Source organism: Bos javanicus, chromosome 4, assembly GCF_032452875.1.
Source record: "Bos javanicus breed banteng chromosome 4, ARS-OSU_banteng_1.0, whole genome shotgun sequence".
Classification (NCBI taxonomy): domain Eukaryota; kingdom Metazoa; phylum Chordata; class Mammalia; order Artiodactyla; family Bovidae; genus Bos; species Bos javanicus.
In genome coordinates this window covers 83267984-83295256 of record NC_083871.1, presented here as the reverse complement: position 1 = coordinate 83295256, position 27273 = coordinate 83267984, and the positions used below count along the sequence as shown (strand labels likewise).

The 27273-nt window shown below is 39.7% G+C and overlaps 1 gene segment (V, D, J or C); it reads right to left on the bottom strand.

The window, feature by feature from the left end:
• LOC133246331 (T-cell receptor gamma chain C region C7.5-like) lies at nt 1-26040 on the bottom strand. The segment is given in 6 exon segments: nt 1-598; nt 2934-2984; nt 3271-3315; nt 3627-3686; nt 8250-8579; nt 25916-26040. Coding segments are annotated over 6 exon segments (672 nt in total).
• Between the last annotated feature and the right edge of the window lie 1233 nt (nt 26041-27273).

The window sequence follows — 27273 nt, the reverse complement described above, 5'->3', positions numbered from 1 at the left end:
TGTGGACTTTTTATTTATTTTTTTACTTATTGTGCCTATTATGAAAAAGAAAGTACAGAGTTCAAGTAGCAAAGCTGGCTGCCCCAGGATGTGTAACAGGGAGGGTCAAGACCATGGTCTTGGGGAAGATGCTGACGGAGGAGATGGGGAGCTGCCCGCTTAGTGCACCCTGGAGGCACGAGGACTTGGGGTGGAAGGAGCTGATGCGGGTGGGGACAGTGGTGGGAGAGGCTCCCCTGGACCCGCCCTGGGCCTTGCTCCCTGAGTAATAACAGAATTCCTTGTTTCAGGGTAGAGCTGTCTGTTTGCCCAGTGTTTGAAAAATTGTTACACAATAATGACATAATAGGGGAAAAAACACATATACACTGAGATAACCCAAATCCAAAATGCAAGCAGAGAATTTCAGTATCAACAGATGATTAAGGAAAGCTGACTCCTTCGGGGACGCTCTATCACAAGTTCTTCCTGTCACAGCAGATGCCTGTTCTCCGAAACACACAGGAGGTGATGATGATACAGTAGACCACACTCTTGAGGAGGAGAAGGAGGTAGGTGTAATAGGCAGAGGTGTTCATGAGCTGCAGCTGCAGGGTATCTAGGAGAAATCATTTGATTAGTTACCTGCTCTTTTGAAAGGTCAATACACAGTAGTGGGAGGAGGTCATAATTATTTCTGCTGACCTACTGTGAAGTGTTACCCCTGCACCACCAAACACCAAAGAAAACAAGTACAAGCACCATGAGCACCACCACTGCCAGGACAATTCAGAATCCAGTTGGCAATTCAAGTCAATCAACAACCTCAGCTAAATTCACTAGACTCTTCCAAAATATTAAAAAAAAAAAAAAGTTGTGTTTTTAAAGAATGAGTCCAAAAGGAAAAATATTTGTGATAAATAGCATTTAGCATTTTTTGCCCCGCTCCCGCATCGCTGAGTAATAATAACAGGTTATATTCATTAACAACTAATCAAACACTTATTTTGAGAGCTTTGCATGTAAAATTCTACTCTTATCTAAGCTTTAAGATAACCTATGAAATTATTGTGCTTCCCTAGTGGCTCAGATGGTAAAGAATCCACCTGCAATGCAGGAAACCTGGGTTCAATCCCTGGGTTGGGAAGATCCCCTGGAGGAGGGCATGGCAACCCACTCCAGTATTCTTGCCTGGAGAATCCCAATGGAGAGAGGAACGTGGTGCACTACAGTCCATGAGTCACAAAGAGTTTAAACATGACGAGTGACTAAGCAAAGCAGAGCATGAGATTATTAGTTTCAATCACATTTTACAAGTAAACTGAGCACAGAGCAAAATAATTGGCCTGAGGTCACACATTTAGAAAGTACCAGAAACCACATTTCAATCCCAGCAACATGACTTTGAAAAACACATTCTTAGCTGCTGTGTAATCCTGCAACTGCGTGTGCAATTGACACACCAGACATCAAAGTTAAGCATAAATATCAAGTTGAATTGCTGATTTGGAAGGATCTGAGCCATTATATGTTGTGAATAAATGAGGTTCCTAAGAAGGATACAAGTCATGGAAATCTGGTTGTGATACAGTGTAGTGGGCAGAAGGTTTTGGTAAAGAGGATATTTTATTAAATGGAAGAAGGTCTTTAGTCCAAAATTCCTGAAACATCAGGAGCTCATGCTTCACTTGCCTGTCTGTCTTGAATGTCTAACATCATGGCTGTGATGTTATAGGATAATTGCGCTTATGTGTCCTTGAAGTTTTGCAAGAAATATATGCTGTCAAAAAACAATTAACAGCACTAATGATGGGCCTGACTTGGCTACCCAATTAATCTCAAGACTGAGTTTCTTCCTATGGAAATTTCTCTTTCCCACACTCCATCTTCATAGAGTCAGAACTCCAGAATCAGTAGCATTTGGTATGGAAAGGATCTCAGGAGGTGACCTGCTCATAACTAATTCCCCTCAGTCAGGTCAGGTATTAGCTGAATTCTGGGCCCCCTGATACTTGAAATGGAGGAGGGATCAGCAGGGCTAGAGCCAGAGATTCTAAATGCACTTGGAACCTTCATGTAGGGAGAAGGGGCCACCAACTAGTATTGATTCTGTGCCAGCTAAATGGATACCCTGTTGGAGACACTCCACATATGTGATCTTATATCTCCAATAACTGAGTTCAGTCTATTATTGTTTCCAACTGGCATATGAGGGCAGTATTGCTCAGAAATGTAACTAATTTACCCATTTTTCATGAAGCTAATAATAAAAGTATTGGGGACTGTGATGTTCAGAAGCCCATGCACTTAACCCCCTGCCCATGGGTTCATCCTGTCTCAGGACCTTGGCTTTGGGAGTCTTGCTCTATGTCTACCTCTTAGAGGAGGAATAGAGAACTGAGTAAGTTGTGTGAACCATTGTTTCAGATAGACTAAGTTGAATCCCCAGATCTAGCTGTGTGACTTTGTACAAAGGACTGAACTAATTTTGGCACATTGCCCTGATTGCAAAATGTTGCAAAAATATTGTACCACCTCATAGGAGTGGTTATAAGGAGCAAACAGAGTATATGTGAAAGATATAGCAATACACTTTGTGTATATCAAGCTCTCAGTGTCAGTTCATGTATTATATGCAAACAAGGGCTAAAACTCCAATGTCTAGAAGCAACTTGACATCGCATTTCTCTAGTCACTACAAACAAAAGCTACTCAACTAAGTGAAGCCCACTGTTGAAGTAATTCAGAACCTATCACTACATCCTCAAAACTCCAAAACCAACATTTACTGTGCTAAGATGACTCTTAGGGAATGATGGAATTACTTAAAATATGATACCATCCATTCTACAATATCCAGACTTCTGGCTTTCTATCTTAAACCAAAGAAGTACAAAAGTTAAGTTTATTTAGAGGGGAAAAGTGCTGTAACATGACACAAAGGCAAAACTTACTGCTTTCATCTTTCAGACACACTTTTGTAGAATTATTATCAGCAGTGACTTCTAGAAGAAAGGAGAGCAAGTATTAATTGTATTGTCAATTGTTCATATCTATTATTAGACAGTGGCACATATGTGATTAAGTATATGTGTGTTAATATATATGTATATATAAGGTAAAATTTGCTAGCACAAGTAGGAGAGATACTCTGATTAAATGTATGAACTCCACAATTCTAGGAATAATTGCTTTTTCCTACCATTAAGCAGGGAAGTTCAAGAGGTAATTTGATCAGGAGGGAAAAAATGCTATAGGATTTTGTAAAGGCAAACAAAGTCAAAAACTTACCACTTTCATCTTTCAGACAAGCTTTTTTAGAACCAGTACCGGTAACTTCTAGAAACAATGGAAGCAAGTATTAATTGGTTGTCCTTGCCCAGTATTTTACAATGTGTACATATGTATGTAAAATGTGTGTATCTGTGTATATATAAATATATATATTTATATATAGTGAGACAGTGAGATAGTGAGATACAGTGAGACAGAAGAGATATCATTAAAACTACGACAATGAGCCCCACAATTTCAGATAATTGTTGGTCTTTTGTACTTTTAGCCAGAGAAGTTCAAAAGATAAATAGATTAGAAAGGAAATAAAAGACTAAAGCATGACATAAAGGCAATCATCTACAAAAACTTACTGCTTTCATGGTTTAAACAGTCACTGGGAGACTCAGTGGTAGGGACAATTGAGCTGACAACTACAAGAAATGAAAAAAGTATTAGTCAATTATTTGTGCCCATTATTTGACATTGTGTGTGTTTATACATGTGTTATTGTATAATACATATATATGTATATATATAGATAATCTGCTGAGAGAGACAGTTATTAAAAATATGAGCCCTACAGTTCCAAAACTAGTTGGTCTGATTCCATGTAATTCATAGATTTCATTTGCATATAGTTTTCTACACATGGAAATGTTGAAGTTCGTGAAGGCTACATTTTACCATAACTGGAGGGTAATACCCAATGGCATCCTATTTTCCTTCTGTATTCATAGCTCCTAGCACTGTGCTTACCACAAAGTAGGTGTTGGAGAAATACTTATTGCAAAGACAAGTAATCAGGAAAAGTGGCTGCTCCATAACTTCAGCACCCACTGCCAAGATGAAGAATTGCTACCAAATCAAAGTCATTCAAAGCTAGAGTCCTCAAGGGAATCCCACGTTTGAAGGAGTTAGGCTAAGGCATATTTCCCATCAAGCAAAAGAAAGCGCTGAAGCTTTCCAAAGCACACACATCTTTGGTATCCTTGGCTCATGGACATGATTTTTCTGTAGTTGTGGAGCTTATGGGCATAACGAAAGCAATGTTAACAAGGTTAATAGCTGAGTGACTGTAACTGGGCTAGGCACTCGCTTAACTCTTCACGTGCATTATCTTCTTTAATCCCCCAGTGACACTGGAGTGATTTGTGTTTTGGAGGATTCCATGTTACAAAGGAAGAAATAAGAATTAGAGGGTAACTGGCGGAGAGTCATATCAGTGATACCAGTGGTGGCAGAGACACCATTCAAAGGATGGTTGTTGGGGATTAAATGAGACAGAGCAAGTGGAGAGTACTCTAAAAATAAGCCTTAGAAAGAGAAATCAACCTATGCAAAGACAACAGAATTCCACCATTGTGGACATTAAAAACATTTTCTCTTCTAGAGATCTTAATTATTCTTAACAATGACCTTTTTATTACAGGAGCTCAGCATTTCTTTCCAGGGTTAAAAAAAATAGATCAAATCACATTTTTAGTTATCTGGCTTGATAAAACTTGAAGTGAGAATTTTATTCATGAGTAATGTCAAAGGAAAATACAACCATATTAGTACAAAATTTTTTTAAAAGATCATGGACTGTTGGATGGAGGAAAACAGTCACAGAAGTTGTTTGGTTTATCGCTTTTCTCCTGGATGGGTTCATGTCCACATGAATACAGTCTGCTATATTTTTTATGCCCTCAATGAGATATTTTTTTCCCTATAATCTAAAACTTGGATTTGAGGTATGAATGCTTTGGAGTAAATCCCAAGAATGAAAATACAAGTAGAGTCATGTTTTGATGTTAAAGTATCCTCAAGAACTGACTTTAATAAGTCCCTTTCTTTCCTTATAATGATTTTATTCATTAAAAGGTAAATAGGGGCTTCCCTGGTGGCTCAGTGGTAAAGAATCTGCCTGCCAATGCAGGAAGCATGGGTTTGATCCCTGATCTGAGAGGATCCCACATACCATAGAGCAACTAAGCCCATGCACCACAGCTATTGAGCCTGCACTCAAGAGCCTGGGAGCTGCAACTACGGAGCCCGTGTGCCACAACCACTGAAGCCCACAAGCCCCAGAGCCCGTGCTCTGCAACAAGAGAAACCACTGCAGTGAGAAGCCCACGCACTGCAACTAGAGAAAAGCCCGTGCAGCAATGAAGACCCAGTGCAGCAAAATAGCAATGAAGACCTAGTGCAGCAAAATATAAAATAAATAAATTTTTTAAATTGTTAGAAGATAAACAAATTTCTTACTACCATGCATTGATTGAGGTAGAAACAATAAAGAAACAAATTTTTGTAATAAACTTCATGTGTTTATGATAAGTTCAATTTCTCAGTAAAGGCTGGTTGAAAACTAGGACCAGATTAATTTTATTTCTCTTCAAAATCATTTCATCAGTCTGTACTTCCATGTTATATTCTTAGCTTTTATCAAAAACAAAAAGCTTCTAAGAAACAGCATTAGAAATCTGCGGTAGAACGACATTAGCAGAAATGCCCTCATTAGTTTTACTGCCGTTAGAACCACTTGCAAAGCATTTGTTTCAGAAGTTGTGTCAGGTAAAACACATTATGAACTGGGGCTTTTCTCCAGTATGGTCATTGTCACAGTGACTCATTTTTTCCTGACTACAAGAAAAATTAAAACCTAGTAGGACAATCAGAGCTGTGGTTACATTAGACAGCACTTAGCAAATTTGCTTCCTCTCTATTTATAAAGAGTAGAAATAACAATTTAGGGCTGTTTTTGTATTCTTACTTTTAATTAGTTTTAGGAAAGGATACAAATAGATTTGATGAATATAAGAATAAATACATCTATGTCATGCTTTGGAACATTTTCTCTGGTGCTATTCTATTTGCTCTTCACTGCAGTCCCAGGACAAAGCCAAGGCAAGTGTTCAAACCTAATTTGATCAGTGGACAAACTGAGGATCAGGGAAGAGATAGGCTTGCTTCAAAAATCTGGACTGGTGCCCAGTAAAAGTCTATGTACATTTGATTAAGCACGTAGTTCCCACTGCTTAAAAAGGGCTTCCTAACCACAGGAAAGGCACAGCAATGATTCCTAATTAGGGACACTCTGGGGCCTTTGGCCTGCTAGGTGAATACTGAAGACTTTCAGTCCGGAGTCCTGTGAGTTACAGGATCACTGCCAGGGCCAGCGCACTTCCAGCCCTCTGCCCAACATCTGCATCACAGGGTCTCCTTTGGTACACCTTGCCCAAATCACAAGTAACCCTGAGTGATTAAGAGACAAGTGGTGTTGGAGAAGACTCTTGAGAGTCCCTTGGACTGCAAGGAGATTCAACCAGTCCATTCTGAAGGAGATCAGCCCTGGGATTTCTTTGGAAGGAATGATGCTGAAGCTGAAACTTCAGTACTTTGGCAACCTCATGCGAAGAGTTGACTCATTGGAAAAGACTCTGATGCTGAGAGGGATTGGGGGCAAGAGGAGAAGGGGATGACAGAGGATGAGATGGCTGGATGGCATCACTGACTCGATGGACGTGAGTCTGGGTGAACTCCGGGAGTTGGTGATGGACAGTGAGGCCTGGCGTGCTGCAATTCATGGGGTCGAAAAGAGTCGGACACGACTGAGTGACTAATATGATCTGATCTGATCTGATATTCTCTTGACTGTAGTGCATCCTTCTGGGAGAGTAATTCACCTGAGTGTGTTCATCCACATTCCCTCTAGGCCTGGCACGTGCTAGGGCTACAATGAGAGTTTGTGAGAAGCATTTTCCAATGGCAAGAAATGCATTCTTTATGTAGAATGAGAGTAAGTCTGTATACTTTAGCCTCACCCCATCTCTAATTACAAAATTTTAGCTTATCTTATGATGATATGTAAAATACAAATTTCAAAAACCTAAAAACATAATAAAACCCCAGGAGTCTAATTATTCTACGTTTTGTTGAACTGCAATCTGCCTCCATCATACAAACACCGTTTTATCATTTAATAACTCATTGTTGTGGAATTGTACCTTGCATAAAGCAGAATTAAAATGACACTGACTTATTCGCTGAGTAGAACATTCCTAAAAGATGCATACATGTTCTCATTTCCTGATCAGCCAAGGTCATCCACAGTGGAGATTTGTTATGTGCTAAGTTGGAGAAGGCAATGGCACCCCACTCCAGTACTCTTGCCTGGAAAATCCCATGGGTGGAGGAGCCTGGTGGGCTGCAGTCCATGGGGTCGTTAAGAGTCAGACAGGACTGAGCGACTTCACTTTTACTTTTCACTTTCATGCATTGGAGAAGGAAATGGCAACCGACTCCAGTGTTCTTGCCTGGAGAATCCCAGGGACGGGGGAGCCTGGTGGGCTGCCGTCTATGGGGTCGCATAGAGTCGGACACGACTGAAGCGACTTAGCAGCAGCAGCAGCAAGTTGCTAGATATTTTCACAGATGTTGTTTCCTTAAATCCATACAACAACTTTAAGAAACATTACTATGATCTTAATATTTTGGAAGATGAAACCAAATCTGAAAAGGTTAAGTAAAATTTTTTTCATATTTATGTATCAAAGCCTACTGCTGCTACTGCTGCTAAGTCGCTTCAGTCGTGTCCGACTCTGTGCAACCCTGTAGACGGCCTCCTACCAGACTCCCCCATCCCTGGGATTCTCCAGGCAAGAACACTGGAGTGGGTTGCCATTTCCTTCTCCAATGCATGAAAGAGAAAAGTGAAAGTGAAGTCGCTCAGTTGTGTCCGACTCTTAGCAACCTCATGTACTGCAGCCCACCAGGCTCCTCCGTCCATGGGATTTTCCAGACAAGAGTACTGGAATGGGGTGCCATTGCCTTCTCTGGTACCAAAGCCTATCCCACTTTAATTCTATGGGAGAGATAGCAGAACATTTATGCTACCATTAAATAAAACATCATTTTATAAAGACATTTGTTTGTTTTTCATTAATGCTTAACAGAAAAAGTGGTGTATTTTATTTGAAAAACAGGGTTCTGTTTTATGTTTATTCACATACCTTCATTTATTGAAGGAAAAAGAATCTCTTGATTAATTCCTCCTATATTTCTCTCGTGTTGTACGACACAGATATGTTCTTTGTCCATGGAGTTTTCAGTCACGGTCAGCCAGCTGAGCTTCATGTATGTGTCAGTAGTCTTCATGGTATTTCCCTGCTGGGATGGCAGAGCTTTGTTGCCATCCTTTTCTTTCCAATAAACCTTAATAATATCAGGGAAAAATTTCTCCAGAAGACAAAGGTATGTTCCAGTCTTACTGTGATTGATTTCAGCAATTGAAGGAAGAAAAATAGTGGGCTTGGGTGAAATGTCTGTAGCAAGGTTTCTATCTGTGGGGAGAAATAAAATATAATTAAAAAGAATCTGACTTTTTTTTTTCCTTTGGTATTTGATTTGCAAAAAAAAAAAAAAGAATCATTAGAGCAACACTAACATTTTGAGATTTGGAAAAACCTAGCAAGTAATAACGGAGAAGGCAATGGCACCCTACTCCAGTACTCTTTGCCTGGAAAATCCCATGGACGGAAGAGCGTGGTAGGCTACAGTCCATGGGGTTGCTCAGAGTCAGACTCGACTGAAGTGACTTAGCAGCAGCAGCAGCAGCAAGTAATAAGGCTTCCCAGGTAGCCCAGTGGAAAAGAATCCACTGCAAATGCAGGAGACACAAGAGATGTGGATTCAGTTCCCGGGTTGGAAAGACCCCCTGTAGAAGGAAATGGCAACCCACTCCAGTACTCTTGCCTGGAAAATTTCATGGACAGAAGGGCCTGGCAGGCTACAGTCCATGGGGTAGCAAAGAGTCGGACACAAGTGAATGACTGAGGGCAGCACAGCGAGTGGTAAAAGAAAGGCATCATTGAACCAGTGCTCACGGTGGCCTTTCATCCACAATAGATTGTCAGATGCGTATTATTGTTCTTATCTTTGACGGAAAGAAAAGTTCAAGACTTCATGTAACTTGCCCAAAGTCACAGCTGTTGAGTAGTAAAGCTAGATTATACCTTGACCTTCATTTTTCTCCATTTGTAAAGATGGCGTATGACTTTTAAATACCCCACGTAAACACTCCATATCAAGGCTTCCAAAATTCATGAATACATTTATTGTTTTGTCAGCTTATTTTTTTTGTTTGCTTGTTTTTTGACCATACTATGCAGCATGCCGTATCTTAGTTCCTGCGCCATGCTTTGAACCTGTGCCTCCTACAGTAGAAGTGCAAAGTCCCAACCGCTGGACTGCCAGGGAAATCCTGATTTAAAAAAAAAAAAATCTCTTTTGCTCTATCATAGTGGAGCCTCTTTTGGAGTAGATGGGGGGGTTGTGGGAATGCGGATGGAGGAGGAGACCAGGTAACTCTGATGGTTTCTCTATCTGTGAGAATCTTTGATGCCTTCTAAACTACTTTCCTTTCCCATCTTATCTTGTATTTTAACTTATGCTCTCTTTCGCCAAATGACACATTCTTATGTTCTGAAACTCTGTGGAAACTCATTCATTTAACTGATTCTGGGATGCACCATATTTATTTTATTTCCCACAAAAATAAACACCCAGAGAAGTTTATCATTTTTAAAAAGTGATATGCAATTGCTTTTTAAAATGGAGTCAGTGTCCACGGGTATGTGACAATGTATGAAGTTAACTTTTCTCTCCAAATGTGGGTCCCATGCCCAATTCTTAAGTGCTGGAATCCTCTTTATTTTTAATTCTATATAACCTCTCAATTTTACATCTGAACCACTCCAGATTTTTTAGTAGAGCACTACATTATTTACAGTGCCTTGAATGTGGAAGCAAGATAGCTATATTTCTAAAACTTTTATTTAAAACGTACAATTAATCCCAAACTCCTAATTTGGGATTAACAGATAGCACAATACTATATATAAAATAGATAAAACAATAAGGACCTACTATATAGCACAGGGAACTACATCCAATATCTTGTAATAACCTTGTAATAATAGGAAAGAACTTGAAAAAGACTATACACACACAGATACACAAACACACACACATACACATATATGTATAAATGAATCATTCTGCTGTACACCTGAAACTCACACAATGTTGTAAATCAACTATACTTCCATTTTTAAAAAAAGTATTATTTTCAGAAGAGCTTCCGAGTGGCTCAGCGGTAAAGAATTCATCTGCAATGCAGCAGACGCAGGAAAAGTAGGTGCGATTCCTGGGTTGGGAAGATCCCCTGGAGGAGGAAGTGGCAACCCACTCCAGTATTATTGCCTGGAGCATCCCATGGACAGAGGAGCCTGGTGGACTACGGTTCATGGATCGCAAAGAGTCAGACATAACTGAAGCAACTAAGCACACATTGTTTTCAGAAATGCTCTTACACTGAACTTACCAAGTAATGCATTTATCAGAATATTGTCTCAATTCAGAAAGTGCACCAAATCACATTTTACTTTGGAATTTCATCTAAATTCAGGAATAACATACAACATTTTGACTCTCATTTGAACCTACCGTATAAGGCTGCTGAACTGCTTTGGAGCACCACTATTCGCTCTTTTCCACCTACTGAATAGAGTGTATATCCCAACCAGGAATCGAACCTGTGCCCCCAGCACTAGAAGGCGGAATCTTAACCACTGACCCACCAGGGAAGCCCCTCATTGGGAAATACCTTAAGAAAAGAAAAATTGGACTTCTCACATGAGAAGAAAAGAATTATTCAGAATTTCTGCCTGTGCAGCAAAGCTCCTGATTTTTCTACTAAATCAGTAAACAAGAAGATGTTGATTTTTTACTCATGCTTTAAATATAGTTGGGTCTTAACGTGTTTATTTTAATGTTATGCATCTTCCTTTTAGAACAAGTAGTACTTTATTCATTATCATAGCAAGACACTGTGTATTTCTCCAACCATATACTATGCTGACATTTACGTGTTCTCTTTTTTTTCTTCTCACTTTTCCTTTATAAATTAGATAATTAGAACTATTTCATTTTTAAATAGCAGTTTCAAATTCATGATATTTCCCTCTATATTTGACTTCACTTCTTGATCACTTTCTTTATAAATTAAAACTTTTTTTCTGATAAATATGAGCATGAAGCCCAAACTTATTGACTATATATTTAAGAGCCAATAAATATTGTTGTTAGAAATGATACCAAGTAAGCTAAAGGATTAAGATTTAAACCACATAGTACAACAAGACATATTAAAAAAAAATACATTTTAATCTAATTTTTCTTGCTAAGTAGACAAGAACCTGCTAAAGAGAGACAAATCCCCCCAATTCAATTTTGTGTGTGTGTGAGTGGACAGTAAGATAACTTTTCATTTGAGGAGTCAGAAGTACAGCTGCATTCTCTGAAGAATGTCAGTGCTGTCAACAGTTTTGCAAAAAACTCTCCCTCCTGGAGGCCATTTTCACTTTACATTTGAATAAACAACTATCCAGCACCTATGAGGTGTTAGCCAATGTGCTAAGTACTTTATTCACTTTATCTCATTCAATTCTCCTACTACCCCTGCTGAATATACACTGTTATCCTATCTTATGGATTAGGAGACTGAGGCCAGAGAATCACCCCCATGTTCACATAAGTAGTTAGTGGTGGGTCAGAAGCTCCAGGTCAGCCTGACTCAAAAGCCCATGTTTTTGAAAATACATCTTCAGCATCAGAAAAGGAAACCTGTCAACTCACAAAACTTAGCTGTAATGACAAACTTCAACCTTGGGCCAAACACTTTTATGACTATTACATATACTACATTATTGTTTAGTTGCTAAGTCATGCCCGACTCTTTCGACTCCATGGACAGTACCCTGCCAGGCTCCTCTGTCCACGGGATTTTCCAGGCAAGAATGCCACATGGGCCCTTTATTGAAGTCCACATGGATACAAAGCCAAATCCTATTACAACATTTGCACAGTGTTGTCTACACGCTCCTTTACTATCAGATCAGATCAGATCAGATCAGTCGCTCAGTCGTGTCCGACTCTTTGCAACCCCATGAATCGCAGCACGCCAGGCCTCCTTGTCCATCACCAACTCCCAGAGTTCACTCAAACTCACGTCCATCAAGTCGGTAATGCCATCCAGCCATCTCATCCTCTGTTGTTCCCTTCTCCTCCTGCCCCCAATCCCTCCCAGCATCAGAGTCTTTTCCAACTTGTAAAATCTCTCCTAAATCTAATCCCCAACCACATACCCATTTTTTGTGGCTTTCATTCTCATTTAGTTGTTCCTCACTTTCCCTCTATTACCTTGGAAAAAAATTACATTCTCTGATACCTACCTGTGACAACAAGTTTTGTTCCAACATTGAAGTTTTTTTTGTAATTATTACACAGTGATTCAGGCTGTATCAAAAACTTTAGACTAATTTAGCTTCACCGATTCCTTCAAATTCTAGTGGAATTATGATAGCCTGGAATTCAAGACACCAGGATTCAGGTCCTAGTTCATTTTGCTCCTAACAAGTTCTGGGGCTGAGCAAATCAAATAAGCTAAACCCTTAGATACTTCATTTATTTGTAAAAGATGTTATTACTGTTAAGTCAATTGAACATCCTTATCACAGTTGCAGTGAGATCAAAACAAAACAAGAACTGAAGAGTGATTTGAATAAAAATAATATGGAGATAAGATACTATAAAAATTACTGTATTATCATTATTATTAGCATTTTTATTTCTGATAATTGTGTGGTCCAACGTGACATTTTAATAACATGGGACCAAATTTTGCATACCCTGATAGGAATTCAGTGTTTGGGGTTTGCAATTAGATTTGTAGCAACTAATGACTTGTTTGCTTTACTCTATGCTGTAATATGTCTAGACCTCTCAAAACCGTCATCACAGCTTTTCACATACCCAATTAATAGGCAATCATTTGTTTATTCTTATTTGTTGTATTTCCACGTTTAAGAAATCCAAAGAGAACATTGACTGAAGCAATCAGTACATGGAACTTCTTCACTGGTGTTGTCCAAAATAAATGGCATTTTCCCCCCATTAACAGCACATCTACTGGCATTCCAAGCTTTTACCTGAAATTTCAGCCTCAAACTGACTTCTACCTAACTTATGCCCAAAGTTCAACTTGCAACTCTGGGCACTGAACCTTAAGACAGAATGACTAAGAGAAATGGCCTGTTCCAAATGAAGATGCCCAGTCCTCAAATCCTCCTATTTTCTCCTTGGATCACTAAAACATTGCCTGCCTTCCTGCTGAGGGTCACATCTGTGGATGACATTAAATGTTGGAGGACATAGCATTGATGTACTGGAAGTATAAATGTATATGTTTAAAGACCATTTATTTCATTTTATAAAATGGATGTTGAAGGCAAAGTCCCCTTTTTAATTATTTATTTACTTCACTTTCCTCTTAAAGACTCCTGCATTGAAGTTCTCTTCTAATTTTGTGGATGGAAAAGCATATCATATTTTAAAATTTGGTGTGTTTATCAAATTTGGTGTGTTAACAGATAGTATGTATTCCACTACATTTTTTTCTGCTTTCTTATTTCTTTTTATTACTTGCTTCTTTTGTATTGAGATAGAACTGACACATATTCTGAACATTTAATAAATGCATATTCAATATGACTTACATGATCTTTTGGGCATAAAGAAAGGTCATCTCAGTGCCATCATTAAAAGCAAAAGCATTGTTTTCACACATGAGTAGCAATACAAAGTATGCGCTATGACAACACTGTAGTTAATTGAAGGATCCAGGTCAGACTACAGAGAGTAAATATTCAGGATATAAAAACATGACTTAATGTTTCTAACATCATGTAATGGTCTAGTCCACTTACTTCAGAATAAACAAGTCTCTGTGTGAGTGTGAAAGTCACTCAGTCATGTCTGACTCTTCGCGGCCCTATGGACTATGCAATCCATGGAATTCTCTAGGCCAGAATACTCAAGTGGGTAGCCTTTCCCTTCTCCAGGGGATCTTTCCAACCCAGGGATTGAACCCAGGTCTCTCGCATTGCAAGCAGATTCTTTACCAGCTGAGCCACAAGGGAATCCCTATTGGATCTCAAACTTTGCCAACAGTAATTAGTCATGTGACTTACAGCATTTAAGTGAACTTCTCTAAACCTCAGTTTCCTTATCTATGAAATGAGAATGAAAGGATTCCTGTTGAGGAAAAGATAAGGCATTGAAATACTTACCATGGTGTCTGACCCTCAGTAAATATAGCTAATATTGACTAATATTAAAATTCTCTTTAATGGGATGGTTTTGAGGCCGTTTCATCAGTCGTCCACCAAACAAAAGGTGTAGATTTTACAAGCAATAACTATTACATTGGGCTTCCCTGGTGGTTGAGTGTTAAAGAGTCTGCCTGCCAATGTAGGCAACATGAGTTCGATCCCTGAGTCAGGAAAATCCCCTGGAGAAAGAAATGGCAACCCATTCCAGTATTCTTGCCTGGGAAATCCCATGGACGAAAGAGTCTGGCAGGCTACAGTTCATGGGGTCACAAAGGAGCCGGACATGACTTAATGACTCAACAAAAACAACTATTTAATCAATTAAGAAAGGAAACAAGTTCATCAAGATGTCCTGCCTCTCTGCAGCCACATATCATAGAACATGGGTCCCCATTAAGCCAGAATTTCAAACACTTTCCCACTAGAATAGAAATGGTTTGTTTGAGTGTTATCCTTGTTCTATCTGTCATGTTCACACTTTTATCTCAAGCATCCAGCACAGAAACAATTCAATAAATATTTGCTGAGAGAATGAAAGAACAAATGAGGATATGTAACCATGCACACCATTTTCAAGGACTTTGGAGCTGAAATGACTCAAGCTGACAAACTTGTCCATATCCAAGAAACTTATGGCTGATTCATGTTGAGGTTTGACAGAAAACAACAAAATTCTGTAAAACAATTATCCTTCAGTTAAAAAATTAATTAATTTAAAAAAGAGATGCAATAGCTCAAGTTTTAAAGACTATCAGCCTACCTCTGAGAAGCTAGAGTAATAAGAAGTGAGATTTATCAAAGTTCTATAGTCATTTACTATAGAATCTTTTTGCACTGCTATTAGGGATGAGGTGAAAATCTATATTTGTTTTGCAAGTTATTAGGAGAATGGAGCAGATTTATCTCAAACTCTAGAGAAGAGCTAATTAAAAGAAGAGTAACTCACTTAATATACCATCTTCAAGAAAAGGAACCTGAGCCAAAAACTTACACTAACATAATAAGGAACATGATAATGGTATAAGAATATTGAAATAGAAATGAAACAATAAAACTGAGTCCTTGGAATATTTTATTATCTAGCCTGATCCTATTCTGCATGTGTGTGTGTTTTCTAGAAGAAAAATTTCAACTGTTTACAAGCAGAAAAAATAAACCATTTCCAAAGTAGTTTAGTTTCCATATACAGAGACCAGTAGCTGAAAAATTGCTGTTTGTATTCTGAGACCAAGAATGTGGCAGTCAGATAAGGAGGAATCCTAAATTGCTTTTCTCTAAAAACCATCAGTCAGAAATTTCTTGGCTATCCAGGGGTTAGGATTTGGCACTTCACTACCATGGGCTTGGGTTCGATCTCTGATCAGGGATCTAAGATCCCACAAGCCCCCAAAATAAAATAAAATGAAAAGCATCTGTTAGTCTTTCATGACCAAGGTAAAAAATGGAAAAAAGTTACTTACCATGGGGAGCTATTATGAGCTTAGTTCCTTTTCCAAATATCTTCTTTCACTCTGAGCCATTACCCTGGTTGAAGCTCCTACAATAATCTCAGCCTTCACCTACCTTCATGACATGACTAGCAGTTGAAAACTTTGTACTGGCAATTTTATTCTCTGGGTTCTTTTGAAAGTCCTTGAACATAGGTTTTGTGGTATTTGATGTTTTATTAATTTTCCTCGGATAAATGGACCCAAATATCTGCTTTCCCCAGAGGAGAAATCATTGAAAACACTGATAATACATGAAAAGTGTAAAAGCAGGAAAAGAACACATCATTGGCACCAAACAGTTAACTACTGGCCTTTCTAAATTTCCAGGAATAGTATTCAAAGAATTAAGACTTTTTTTTTCCAGGTGTTCAGCTCTGTTGAAACAGCTCAGAGTTTACATCAAAGTAAAGACCCTTCTGTTCCCACAAACACCAGGGCTGCTCCGTTAGCAATTTAGGAATGTATTTCTGAAAAGAAGAAACTCTTCAGTAACTGAAAATGCAAATATGCCAACACAAGTGTACTTGAGAAATGTGAACAAAGGTCTCCATTGTTGAATAACATAATTCTTTACCACGGCAATGCAAGATGAGAGAACATGTCCTATGACGACTTACTATTTTTCCTAGAATAAAGGAAGAAATTTGTAGAATTCTATCTGCTTTGAGATTAGATTCCTTACTAAAACTAAAACTTGAAAACAATATCCATTTCTCTGATATGTTGAAAGAAGACTCTTAGAGGCTGTTCTGTAATCTCAAGCCACTCACCTTAGATCAGGAGAAAAAGAAATATCCAGAAGCAACTGAGTGCTTCTCTGAGCACAGATAAACTGTCCAGCTGCCAGAATCCAGACAGGACAGGCCCTGAGATTCCCATGTCCGTGGCAGATCCACCCAGTCCTGGCCTGAGGCCCGTGAGCACTCAATGCCTCTGCCCTGAGGATGAAAGTAAGAGGAGATCATGGTGAGCAGCTGTCCACTCACAGCACCCAACACAATATAAAAGGATGAGAGACCTGGATGAAAATCATATTTAGAAAGGAGTCTTTTTTTAAGGGCTTCCCTGGTAGATCACATGGTAAAGAATCTGCCTGTAATGCAGGAGACCTGGGTTCGATCCCTGGGTTGGGAAGATCTGGAGGAGGGAACAGCAACCCACTCCAGTATTCTTGCCTGGAGAATCCCCATGGAAAGAGGAGCCTGGCGGGCTACAGTCCATGAGGTTGCAGAGTTGGACATGACTGAGCGACTAAGCGCATCTCATCTCTTTTTTTAAATTAAAAGTTCTGGGTTATTAGTACTTGGGGCTGACATATACTCTTTGCATCTATTATAGACATGAGTGATGCCCACTCATCTCCTTTTTGACATCTTGTCTTCTGTTTTTCCTTATTCTAAGACCATGAGCAGAATTTTCCTAAGCTTTAGGAGTTGTCTGTATTCCAAGACCCATGAAGGATTTAAGTAATAAAATGTAAAAGAATAGGTAAACAGTTACACAATCTTTGATTATATTTACAAATAATACAAGACCATATGAAGAAAACAGTACAGGATTTTATTAAAGGGCTGGAAAAAACCTGAATAAGTAGAGGGACATATCATATTCATGAAAGAAAAACCCCATATCATAAACATGCTAATCCTTCCTAAAATCACATAAATTGACTATAATTCCTATCCGAGTTAAGATAAACTTTATTTGTTGTTGTTGTATGTTGTAAGGATTGGGGTTGAGCTAATTATGTTGTAAGAATTTTAAAGCATAAATGAAACAAAAGTCCTACAGAAAACACTCCAAGCATATATTAATGTAAAAATATGATAAGGAATTTTTAAATTGTAGAGAAATGAGAGATTGTTTTAAAACTGGCTTTGAGCTACTGATCATTTGTTGGGAGAACAAAAAATAGCTCTTTATCAAATACTATATAAATGATTGCTCTTGTTCAGTTGCTAAGTCATGTTTGACTCTTTGCAACTCCGTGGACTATAGCACACCATCCTCTTCTGACCTCCACTATCTCCCAGAGTTTGCTCAAACTCATGTACATCTAGAGTATTGCTATCTAAACATCTCATCCTTTGGTTCTCCCTGCTCCTTTTGTCTTCACTCTTTCCCAGCATCCGGTTCTTTCCCAATGAGTCAGCTCTTTGCATCAGGTGGCCAAAGTATTGGAGGTTCAGCTTCAGTATCAGTCCTTCCAATGAAGATTCAGGGTTGATTTCCTTTAGTATTGACTAGTTTGATCTCCTTGCTGTCCAAGTGACTCTCAAGTGTCTTCTCCAACACCACAATTTGAAAGCATAAATTCTTGGGCACTCAACCTTATTTATGATCCAACTGTCACATCCATACATGACTACTAGAAAAATTGTACCTTTGACTATACAGATTTTGTTGGCAAAGTGATGTCTCTGCTTCTTAATACACTATCTGGGTTAGTCATAGTTTTCTTTCCAAGCAGCAAGTGTCTTTTAATTTCATGACTAAAGTGACAGTCTGCAGTGATTTTGGAATCCAAAAAAAAATAAATAAATTCTGTCACTGCTTCCACTTTTTCTCCTTCTATTTGCCATGAAGTAATGGGACAAAATGCCATGATCTTCATTTTTTGAATGTTGAAAAAGCCAGCTTTTTCACTCTCCTCTTTCACCCTCATCAAGAGACTCTTCAGATTCTCTTCACTTTCTGTCATTAGAGTGGAATCATCTGCATATCTGAGGTTGTTGGCAATTCCCCCAGCAGTCTTGATTACAGCTTGTGCTTCATCCAGCCTTGGCATTTCCCAGGATGTACTCTGCATAGAAGTTAAATAAGCAGGGTGACAATATACAGCCTTGACATACTGCTTTTCCTATTTGGAACCAGTCTGTTGTTCCATGTCCAGTTCTAACTGTTGCTTCCTGACCTGAAGACCTACAAGACCTTTTAGAACTAACACCCAAAAAAGATGTCCTTTTCATTATAGGGGACTGGAATGCAAAAGTAGGAAGTCAAGAAACACCTGGAGTAACAGGCAAATTTGGCCTTGGAATACGGAATGAAGCAGGGCAAAGACTAATAGAGTTTTGCCAAGAAAATGCACTGGTCATAACAAACACCCTCTTCCAACAACACAAGAGAAGACTCTATACATGGACATCACCAGATGGTCAACACCGAAATCAGATTGATTATATTCTTTGCAGCCAAAGAATATAATAGGTTTCTCAAGAGGCAGGTCAGGTGCTCTGGTATTCCCATCTCTTTGAGAATTTTCCACAGTTGTTCCATGTCCAGTTCTAACTCTTGCTTCTTGACTCACATATAGGTTTCTCAGGAGACAGGTCTGGTATTCCCATCTATTTGAGAATTTTCCACAGTTTGTTGTGATCCACACAAAGCATAGTCAATGAAGCAGAAGTAGACAGTTTGTTGTGATCCACACAAAGGATAGTCAATGAAGCAGAAGTAGATGTTTTTCTGGAATTCTCCTGTTTTCTTTATGACCTGAAGAATGTTGACAACTTGATCTCTGATTCCTCTACCTTTTCTAAACCTAGCCTATACACCTGAAAGTATTAGGTTTATTTTAAAAAAGCACCTAGAAATGTGAATGGTCTAGTGGTTTTCCCTACTTTCTTCAATTTAAGTCTGAATTTGGCAATAAGGGGTTCATGGTCTGAGCCATAGTCAGGTCTTGGTCTTGTTTTTGTTGACCATATAGAGCTTCTCCATCTTTGGCTGCAAAGAATATAATCAATCTGATTTCAGTGTTGACCATCTGGTGATGTCCATGTATAGAGTCTTCTCTTGTGTTGTTGGAAGAGGGTGTTTGTTATGACCAGTGCATTTTCTTGGCAAAACTCTATTAGTCTTTGCCCTGCTTCATTCCGTATTCCAAGGCCAAATTTGCCTGTTACTCCAGGTGTTTCTTGACTTCCTACTTTTGCATTCCAGTCCCCTATAATGAAAAGGACATCTTTTTTGGGTGTTAGTTCTAAAAGGTCTTGTAGGTCTTCATAGAACCATTCAACATCAGCTTCTTCAGCATTACTGGTTGGGGCATAGACTTGGATTACTGTAATATTGAGTGGTTTGCCTTGGAAATGAACAGAGATCATTCTGTCATTTTTGAGATTGCATCCAAGTACTGCATTTCGGACTCTTTTGTTGACCATGATGGCCACTCCATTTCTTCTGAGGGATTCCTGCCTGCAGTAGTAGATATAATGGTCATCTGAGTTAAATTCACCCATTCCAGTCCATTTCAGTTCGTTGATTCCTAGAATGTCCACATTCACTCTTGCCATCTCTTATTTGACCACTTCCAATATGCCTTGATTCATGGACCCGACATTCCAGGTTCCTATGCAATATTGCTCTTTACAGCATCGGACCTTGCTTCTATCACCAGTCACATCCACAGCTAGGTATTGTTTTTGCTTTGGCTCCATCCCTTCATTCTTTCTGGAGTTATTTCTCCACTGATCTCCAGTAGCATATTGGGCACCTATTGACCTGGGGAGTTTCTCTTTCAGTATCCTATCATTTTGCCTTTTCATACTGTTCATGGGGTTCTCAAGGCAAGAATACTGAAGTGGTTTGCCATTCCCTTCTCCAGTGGACCACATTCTGTCAAATCTCTCCATGATGACCCGCCTGTCTTGGGTCGCCCCATGGGCATGGCCTAGATCTGATAGATAGAGTGCCTGATGAACTATGGAATGAGGTTTGTGACATTGTATAGGAGACAGGGATCAAGACCATTCCCATGGAAAAGAAATGCAAAAAAGCAAAATGGCTGTCTGGGGAGGCCTTACAAATAGCTGTGAAAAGAGAAGCGAAAAGCAAAGGAGAAAAGGACAGATATAAGCATCTGAATGCAAAGTTCCAAGGAGCAGCAAGAAGAGATAAGAAAGCCTTCCTCAGTGATCAATGCAAAGAAATAGAGGAAAACAACAGAATGGGAAAGACTAGGGATCTCTTCGAGAAAATCAGAGATGCCAAAGGAACATTTCATGCAAAGATGGGCTTGATAAAGGACAGAAATGGTATGGACCTAACAGAAGCAGAAGATATTAAGAAGACATGGCAAGAATACACAGAAGAACTGCACAAAAAAGATCTTCACGACCCAGATAATCACGATGGTGTGATCACTGACCTAGAGCCAGACATCCTGGAATGTGAAGTCAAGTGGGCCTTAGAAAGCATCACTACGAACAAAGCTAGTGGAGGTGATGGAATTCCAGTGGAGCTATTTCAAATTCTGAAAGATGATGCTGTGAAAGTGCTGCACTCAATATGCCAGCATATTTGGAAAACTCAGCAGTGGCCACAGGACTGGAAAAGGTCACTTTTCATTCCAATCCCAAAGAAAGGCAATGCCAAAGAATGTTCACACTACCGCACAATTGCACTCATCTCACACGCTAGTAAAGTAATGCTCCAAATTCTCCAAGCCAGGCTTCAGCAATTTGTGAACCGTGAACTTCCTGATGTTCAAGCTGGTTTTAGAAAAGGCAGAGGAACCAGAGATCAAATTGCCAACATCCGCTGGATCATGGAAAAAGCAAGAGAGTTCCAGAAAAACATCTATTTCTGCTTTATTGACTATGCCAAAGCCTTTGACTGTGTGGATCACAATAAACTGTGGAAAATTCTGAAAGAGATGGGAATACCAGACCACCTGATCTGCCTCTTGAGAAATTTGTATGCAGGTCAGGAAGCAACGTGAGAACTGAACAACAGATTGGTTCCAAATAGGAAAAGGAGTATGTCAAGGCTGTATATTGTCACCCTGTTTATTTAACTTCTATGCAGAGTACATCATGAGAAACGCTGGACTGGAAGAAACACAAGCTGGAATCAAGATTGCCAGGAGAAATATCAATAACCTCAGATATGCAGATGACACCACCCTTATGGCAGAAAGTGAAGAGGAACTCAAAAGCCTCTTGATGAAAGTGAAAGAGGAGAGTGAAAAAGTTGGCTTAAAGTTCAACATTCAGAAAACGAAGATCATGGCATCCGGTCCCACCACTTCATAGGAAATAGATGGGGAAACAGTGGAAACAGTGTCAGACTTTATTTTTCTGGGCTCCAAAATCACTACAGATGGTGACTGCAGCCATGAAATTAGAAGACGCTTACTCCTTGGAAGGAAAGTTATGACCAACCTAGATAGCATATTCCAAAGCAGAGACATTACTTTGCCAACAAAGGTTCGTCTAGTCAAGGCTATGGTTTTTCCTGTGGTCATGTATGGATGTGAGAGTTGGACTGTGAAGAAGGCTGAGCGCCGAAGAATTGGTGCTTTTGAACTGTGGTGTTGGAGAAGACTCTTGAGAGTCCCTTGGACTGCAAGGAGATCCAACCAGTCCATTCTGAAGGAGATCAGCCCTGGGATTTCTTTGGAAGGAATGATGCTAAAGCTGAAACTCCAGTACTTTGGCCACCTCATGCAAAGAGTTGACTCATTGGAAAAGACTCTGATGCTGGGAGGGGTTGGGGGCAGAGGAGAAGGGGACGACAGAGGATGAGATGGCTGGATGGCATCACTGACTCGATGGACATGAGTCTCAGTGAACTCCGGGAGTTGGTGATGGACAGGGAGCCCTGGCGTGCTGCAATTCATGCAATCGCAAAGAGTCGGACACGACTGAGCAAATGATCTGATCTGATCTGATCTGAGAAATGTGAGCTAGAAGGAACAAGTAGGAGACTGACTGGATCTTCGGGTAGAGAAACTTGGAATGAGAAGATGGAAAGAGACATCTTTGGCTTTCCAGGTGACTCAGCGGTAAAGAATTTACCTGCCAATGCAGGAGATGTGGGTTTGATTCCTGGGTTAGGAAGATCCCCTGGAGAAGGAAATGGCAATGCACTCCAGTATTCTTGCCTGGGAAATCCCATGGACAAAGGAACCTGGCAGGCTACAGTCCATGGGGTTGCAAAGAGTCAGACATGACTTAAGGATTAAACATTAGGAGACATCATTACTTAATATTTAATTTTTGATGATGTGGTGGGAAGTGTTCCTTCCTCTTTGATATTTTTAGAATATTTTTAGACAGATGTTCTTTTATAAATATTAAGTTGAATTAATCTGAGAAGCTGTCTGGTCCTAGACTTTTGTTTTTGGAATGCTTTTGATTATTGATGCAGTTTCATTTCTGATGGTGTATTTATATTTTCTATTTCTTCCTGGTTAAGTGGAGAGATTTTACATTTCTAGGAATTCATCCATTTATTCTAGGTGGTCTGTTTTCTTGCATGGCAAATAATTATTTGCAGTAATGTCTTATTATCATTTGTATTTTGATGGTGTCAATTGCAATTTCTTCTATTTCAAGTCTCATTTTGCATATTTGAGATTTTTCTCTTTTTTACTTGATAAATTTGTTTTTCCAATTTGTCTTTTCAAATAACCAGTTCTTGATATCACTGATATTTTCTATTGTTCTTTTATGCTCTATTTTATTTATATCTGCTCTGATCTTTACTAATCTTTCCTTCTTCTTACTTTTAGGTTAATTTGTTTTTCTTTTCTCTAGTTCTTTTAGGTGTTAGTTTAGGCTGTTTATTCAGGTTGTTCTTGTCTCCCGAGGTAGGCTTGTATCACTATAAACCTTACTCTTAGAATTGCTTCTGCTGTGTGCCACAGATTTTTATGATGTTCTTCTATATTGGGGCTTCTCTGATAGCTCAGTTGGAAAAGAAGCCATCTGCAAAGCAGGAGACCCCGGTTCAATTCCTGAGTCAGGAAGATCCTCTGGAGAAGAGATAGGCTACCCACTCCAGTCTTCTTGGGCTTCCCTTGTGGCTCAGCTGGTAAAGAATCCACCCGCACTGTAAGAGACCTGGGTTTTATCCCTGGTTTGGAAAGATCCCCTGGCGAAGGGAAAGACTACCCACTCCAGTATTCCGCCCTGGACAATTCCATGGACTGCATAGTCCATGGGGTAGCAAAGAGTTAGAAATGACTGAGCAACTTTCACTTCACTCACTTCCATTTTTATTGTCTTCAAGTATTTTTTATTTTCTCTGATTTCTTTGGTCACACACAGGTTGTGTATAGCATAGTTTTTATCCTACACATGATTGTGATTGTGCTTCTTGTGTGTACATAGTAACTGCCATCTCTAGTTGTGCCCTTGGAGAAACTGGCCTGTATAAGCAGATAGAGAGTGGAAGAGGAGGGAGAAAATGTGAGCATATAAAAAGATAGTTATCACTATGTGATGATGAAAAACAGTGGTGTAATGATGTATTTGTCAGTAACTGGGGAAGAAACTGGATCTCCATATTAAGATTGCTACCTTACCCCCATACACAGAAATTGAAATCACAGCAGATCAAAGAAACGAATGTGCAGAACAAAATCTTACCACCACTGGAAAAATCTAAATTAAAATATATTGAATGCTTCAGACTGTCCTAAAGCTGCAAACAGTTAAACCATGTGGTTGCTGATCAGTTCAAGTTCAGTTCAGTTGCTCAGTCATGTCCGACTGTTTGTGACCCCATGGACCGCAGCACGCCAGGCATCCCCGTCTATCACCAACTCCAAGAGCTTGCTGAGCAGTACAGCAAGTTAAAGTTGGTGCATTTACTAGCCAATCTCATCTTCCCTGCAGTCACAGAAGTGGAAGGACATGAAGCTTTGACTTGTGGTTGTGGGGTTATCATGAACAAATATGATGACCTGGGAGAGCAGCAGTGCCCAGGGGTGCAGTAAGAGAGGAGGGGCTTCTTGGTTGGGAGGAAGCTCACAAGCACTCTTCTAGAATGCACTCCTGTGTCAGGCTGGGACCTGGCCCATTTCAAAGGGAGACATACCACTTTATCTGTTACCAGACCAGACCAGTTTTGGCTGTGGGCTGAACTTCAAAAGAAGGTGTAAGTAGAATATCATGGTTGGCTTACCTAAAACAATAACTTTTTCCCTACACTTTCACTATGTTAGTCATGCCCTAGTTGGTTATATGAGGAAAATATCTATTTGTCCAAAAGAGAGATCAGATACCAGCTTGAGGTTTAAGAAGTCTCAAGTTTTCATTCCATCATTTCTTATTTTTCATATTCCTGAATAATAAAGATGCTCCATCCCCAGCCATTTTCTCTGGATAATGATGGAATTAATGATTCCATATTGTCTAGCCTTTCCATTTTGCTCTTCTAAATGTCTTTCCTAAGAGATCAATCCTAGATCCCCTGTTTGTTCTAAAGAAAAAATTATATGAACTCTATCAGTTCCTAGGAGAGTGAGGATATGCTGCCTGCTATATTGCTTGCTTACAGCCTGGGGATGAAGGTCTGTTTTCAGGAAAAACTATGGCTGTTGTGGAGAGGGAGGAGGTGGCTATAGAATATAAAACTTCGGAAATGGGCATTGAGCTCAGGGTTTCTCTTTGTCCAGAGTAAAGAAAATCTGGGGGAAGAAGTGAGGCAGGGGTTGTTACCAGAGCTGCACTTGGCAGCCACAAGCAAAATTTCCAGTGCAGTGTACAGGAAGTCTGAACCAAAGTGCTTATCCCAGACAGCACAGTAGTACACCCCAGAATCACTGTCTTCCAGATTTAGGATTGCAAATCTGTAGCTCCTTCCTGTGACTTTATAAACACTGTATTTTTCTTTTTTGGTTCCTGATTCGAACTGAATCTTGGAGTAGTAGACATCATAGTAGAAAAGGCGTCGGGGAGCCATCCCCTCCTGTTGTTTGTACAGGTGGATATATGTGGCATCTTGTGTAAGATCGCAAGTGAAAGAAGCAGTCTCCCAAGTCTTGCCAGTGACTGACATCTGGGCCCCTTTGGCGTTGGAAGACACCTGAGTGACTGCAATGGGAAAAGCAACAAAAAATAATGATGAAGAGGAAACACCAGTTTCTGAGTATGACCCTTCCCTGCCCCCACCAATGCCACAAAATACAGAAGAATCCACTGAGCATACAGGCAACACACTTACCAAGAGCCAGGAAAACCAAAGGCAGCACTAGGGCCCACAACATGCCTGGGACAGTGAGCTAGACTGGGGTTCTCAGCAGATGTGACAGGCAGGGGAGTCAAAGAGGATCTTTCTTTAAAACCACCAGGCTAAGCCCAGAGAGGGTGGTGTCAGAAGAGGTCTGGGTGGAGCTGTGCCTCTCTGTACCAACCCTCTTCTTGAAGACACCCCTGTGGCAGGCTGGGAACACCTCCCCCACCCAGGAGAAGAGACGCCTGAGCACTGAGAGCTCAGAACTGCAAGCAGAGGGATCAATCAGATTGGGGGCTGGGGGGAGAAACATGGACAAAGCTTGCCTGTTACCTGGTGGAGTGAGAAGACCTGAATCGGGCTAAATTCCCTGCAGTTCAGCCTTTCAGTGTTAATGTTGATGCCGTGGTCTTGTCTGGTGATTAAACATCTTTATATCGTTTCCCTGAACTACCTTTTCTTTTACACCTGTAAGCCAACTTTGAGCAGCAAATCCAATAAGAATTGAATGAGCCTTATTAAAAGAAATTAATATCAGTTATACTGGTCTACATCTGACTCTCCTTTAAAGTAAACAGATATGTGTTTGTGTGTGTGCATGCCTCACAAAACAATTTAATGGAGGATTTATGTTCATTCTCAAGTAAAAGACTGTCTCATTTAGGGTTTCCAGATTTTGTGGGGAAAAAAATGCAAGGAACTTTGCAATATTTGAAACATCCACAAAGGAAAAAATAATTTACTTATCTGAAATTCAGGTACATGCAAATCGAAACAACAATGAGATATCATCTAACATCTGTCAGAATGGCTATTATCAAAAAGAACACAAACAACACATGTTGGTAAGGATGTGGAGAAAAGAGAACCCTTGTACATTTTCACTGTGCTTAGTCGCTCAGTTGTGTCCGATTCTGTGTGACACCACAGAATGTAACCCACCAGGCTCCTCTGTCCATGGGGATTTTCCAGGCAAGAGTACTGGAGTGGGTTGCCATGCCCTCCTCCAGGGGATCTTCCCAACTCAGGGACAGAACTCAGGTCTCCAGCAGTGCAGGCAAATTCTTTATCATCTGAGCCACCAGGGATTCTTTGCCATCTAAGTACACTTTTGGTGGAATGTAAATTGGTTCAGTCACTACTGAAAACAATGTGGATGTTCCTCAAAAAGTTAAAAATGGAACTACCACATGATCCAGCAATTCTACTTCTGAGTGTTTATCAAAAGAAAACAAAAACAGTAAAAGATACCTGTACTCCTAAGTTCGTTGTTTATAACAGCTAAGTGCCCATCAACAGATGAACAGGTAAAGTAGCTGTGGTTATATGAATACATGAAATTACCATTA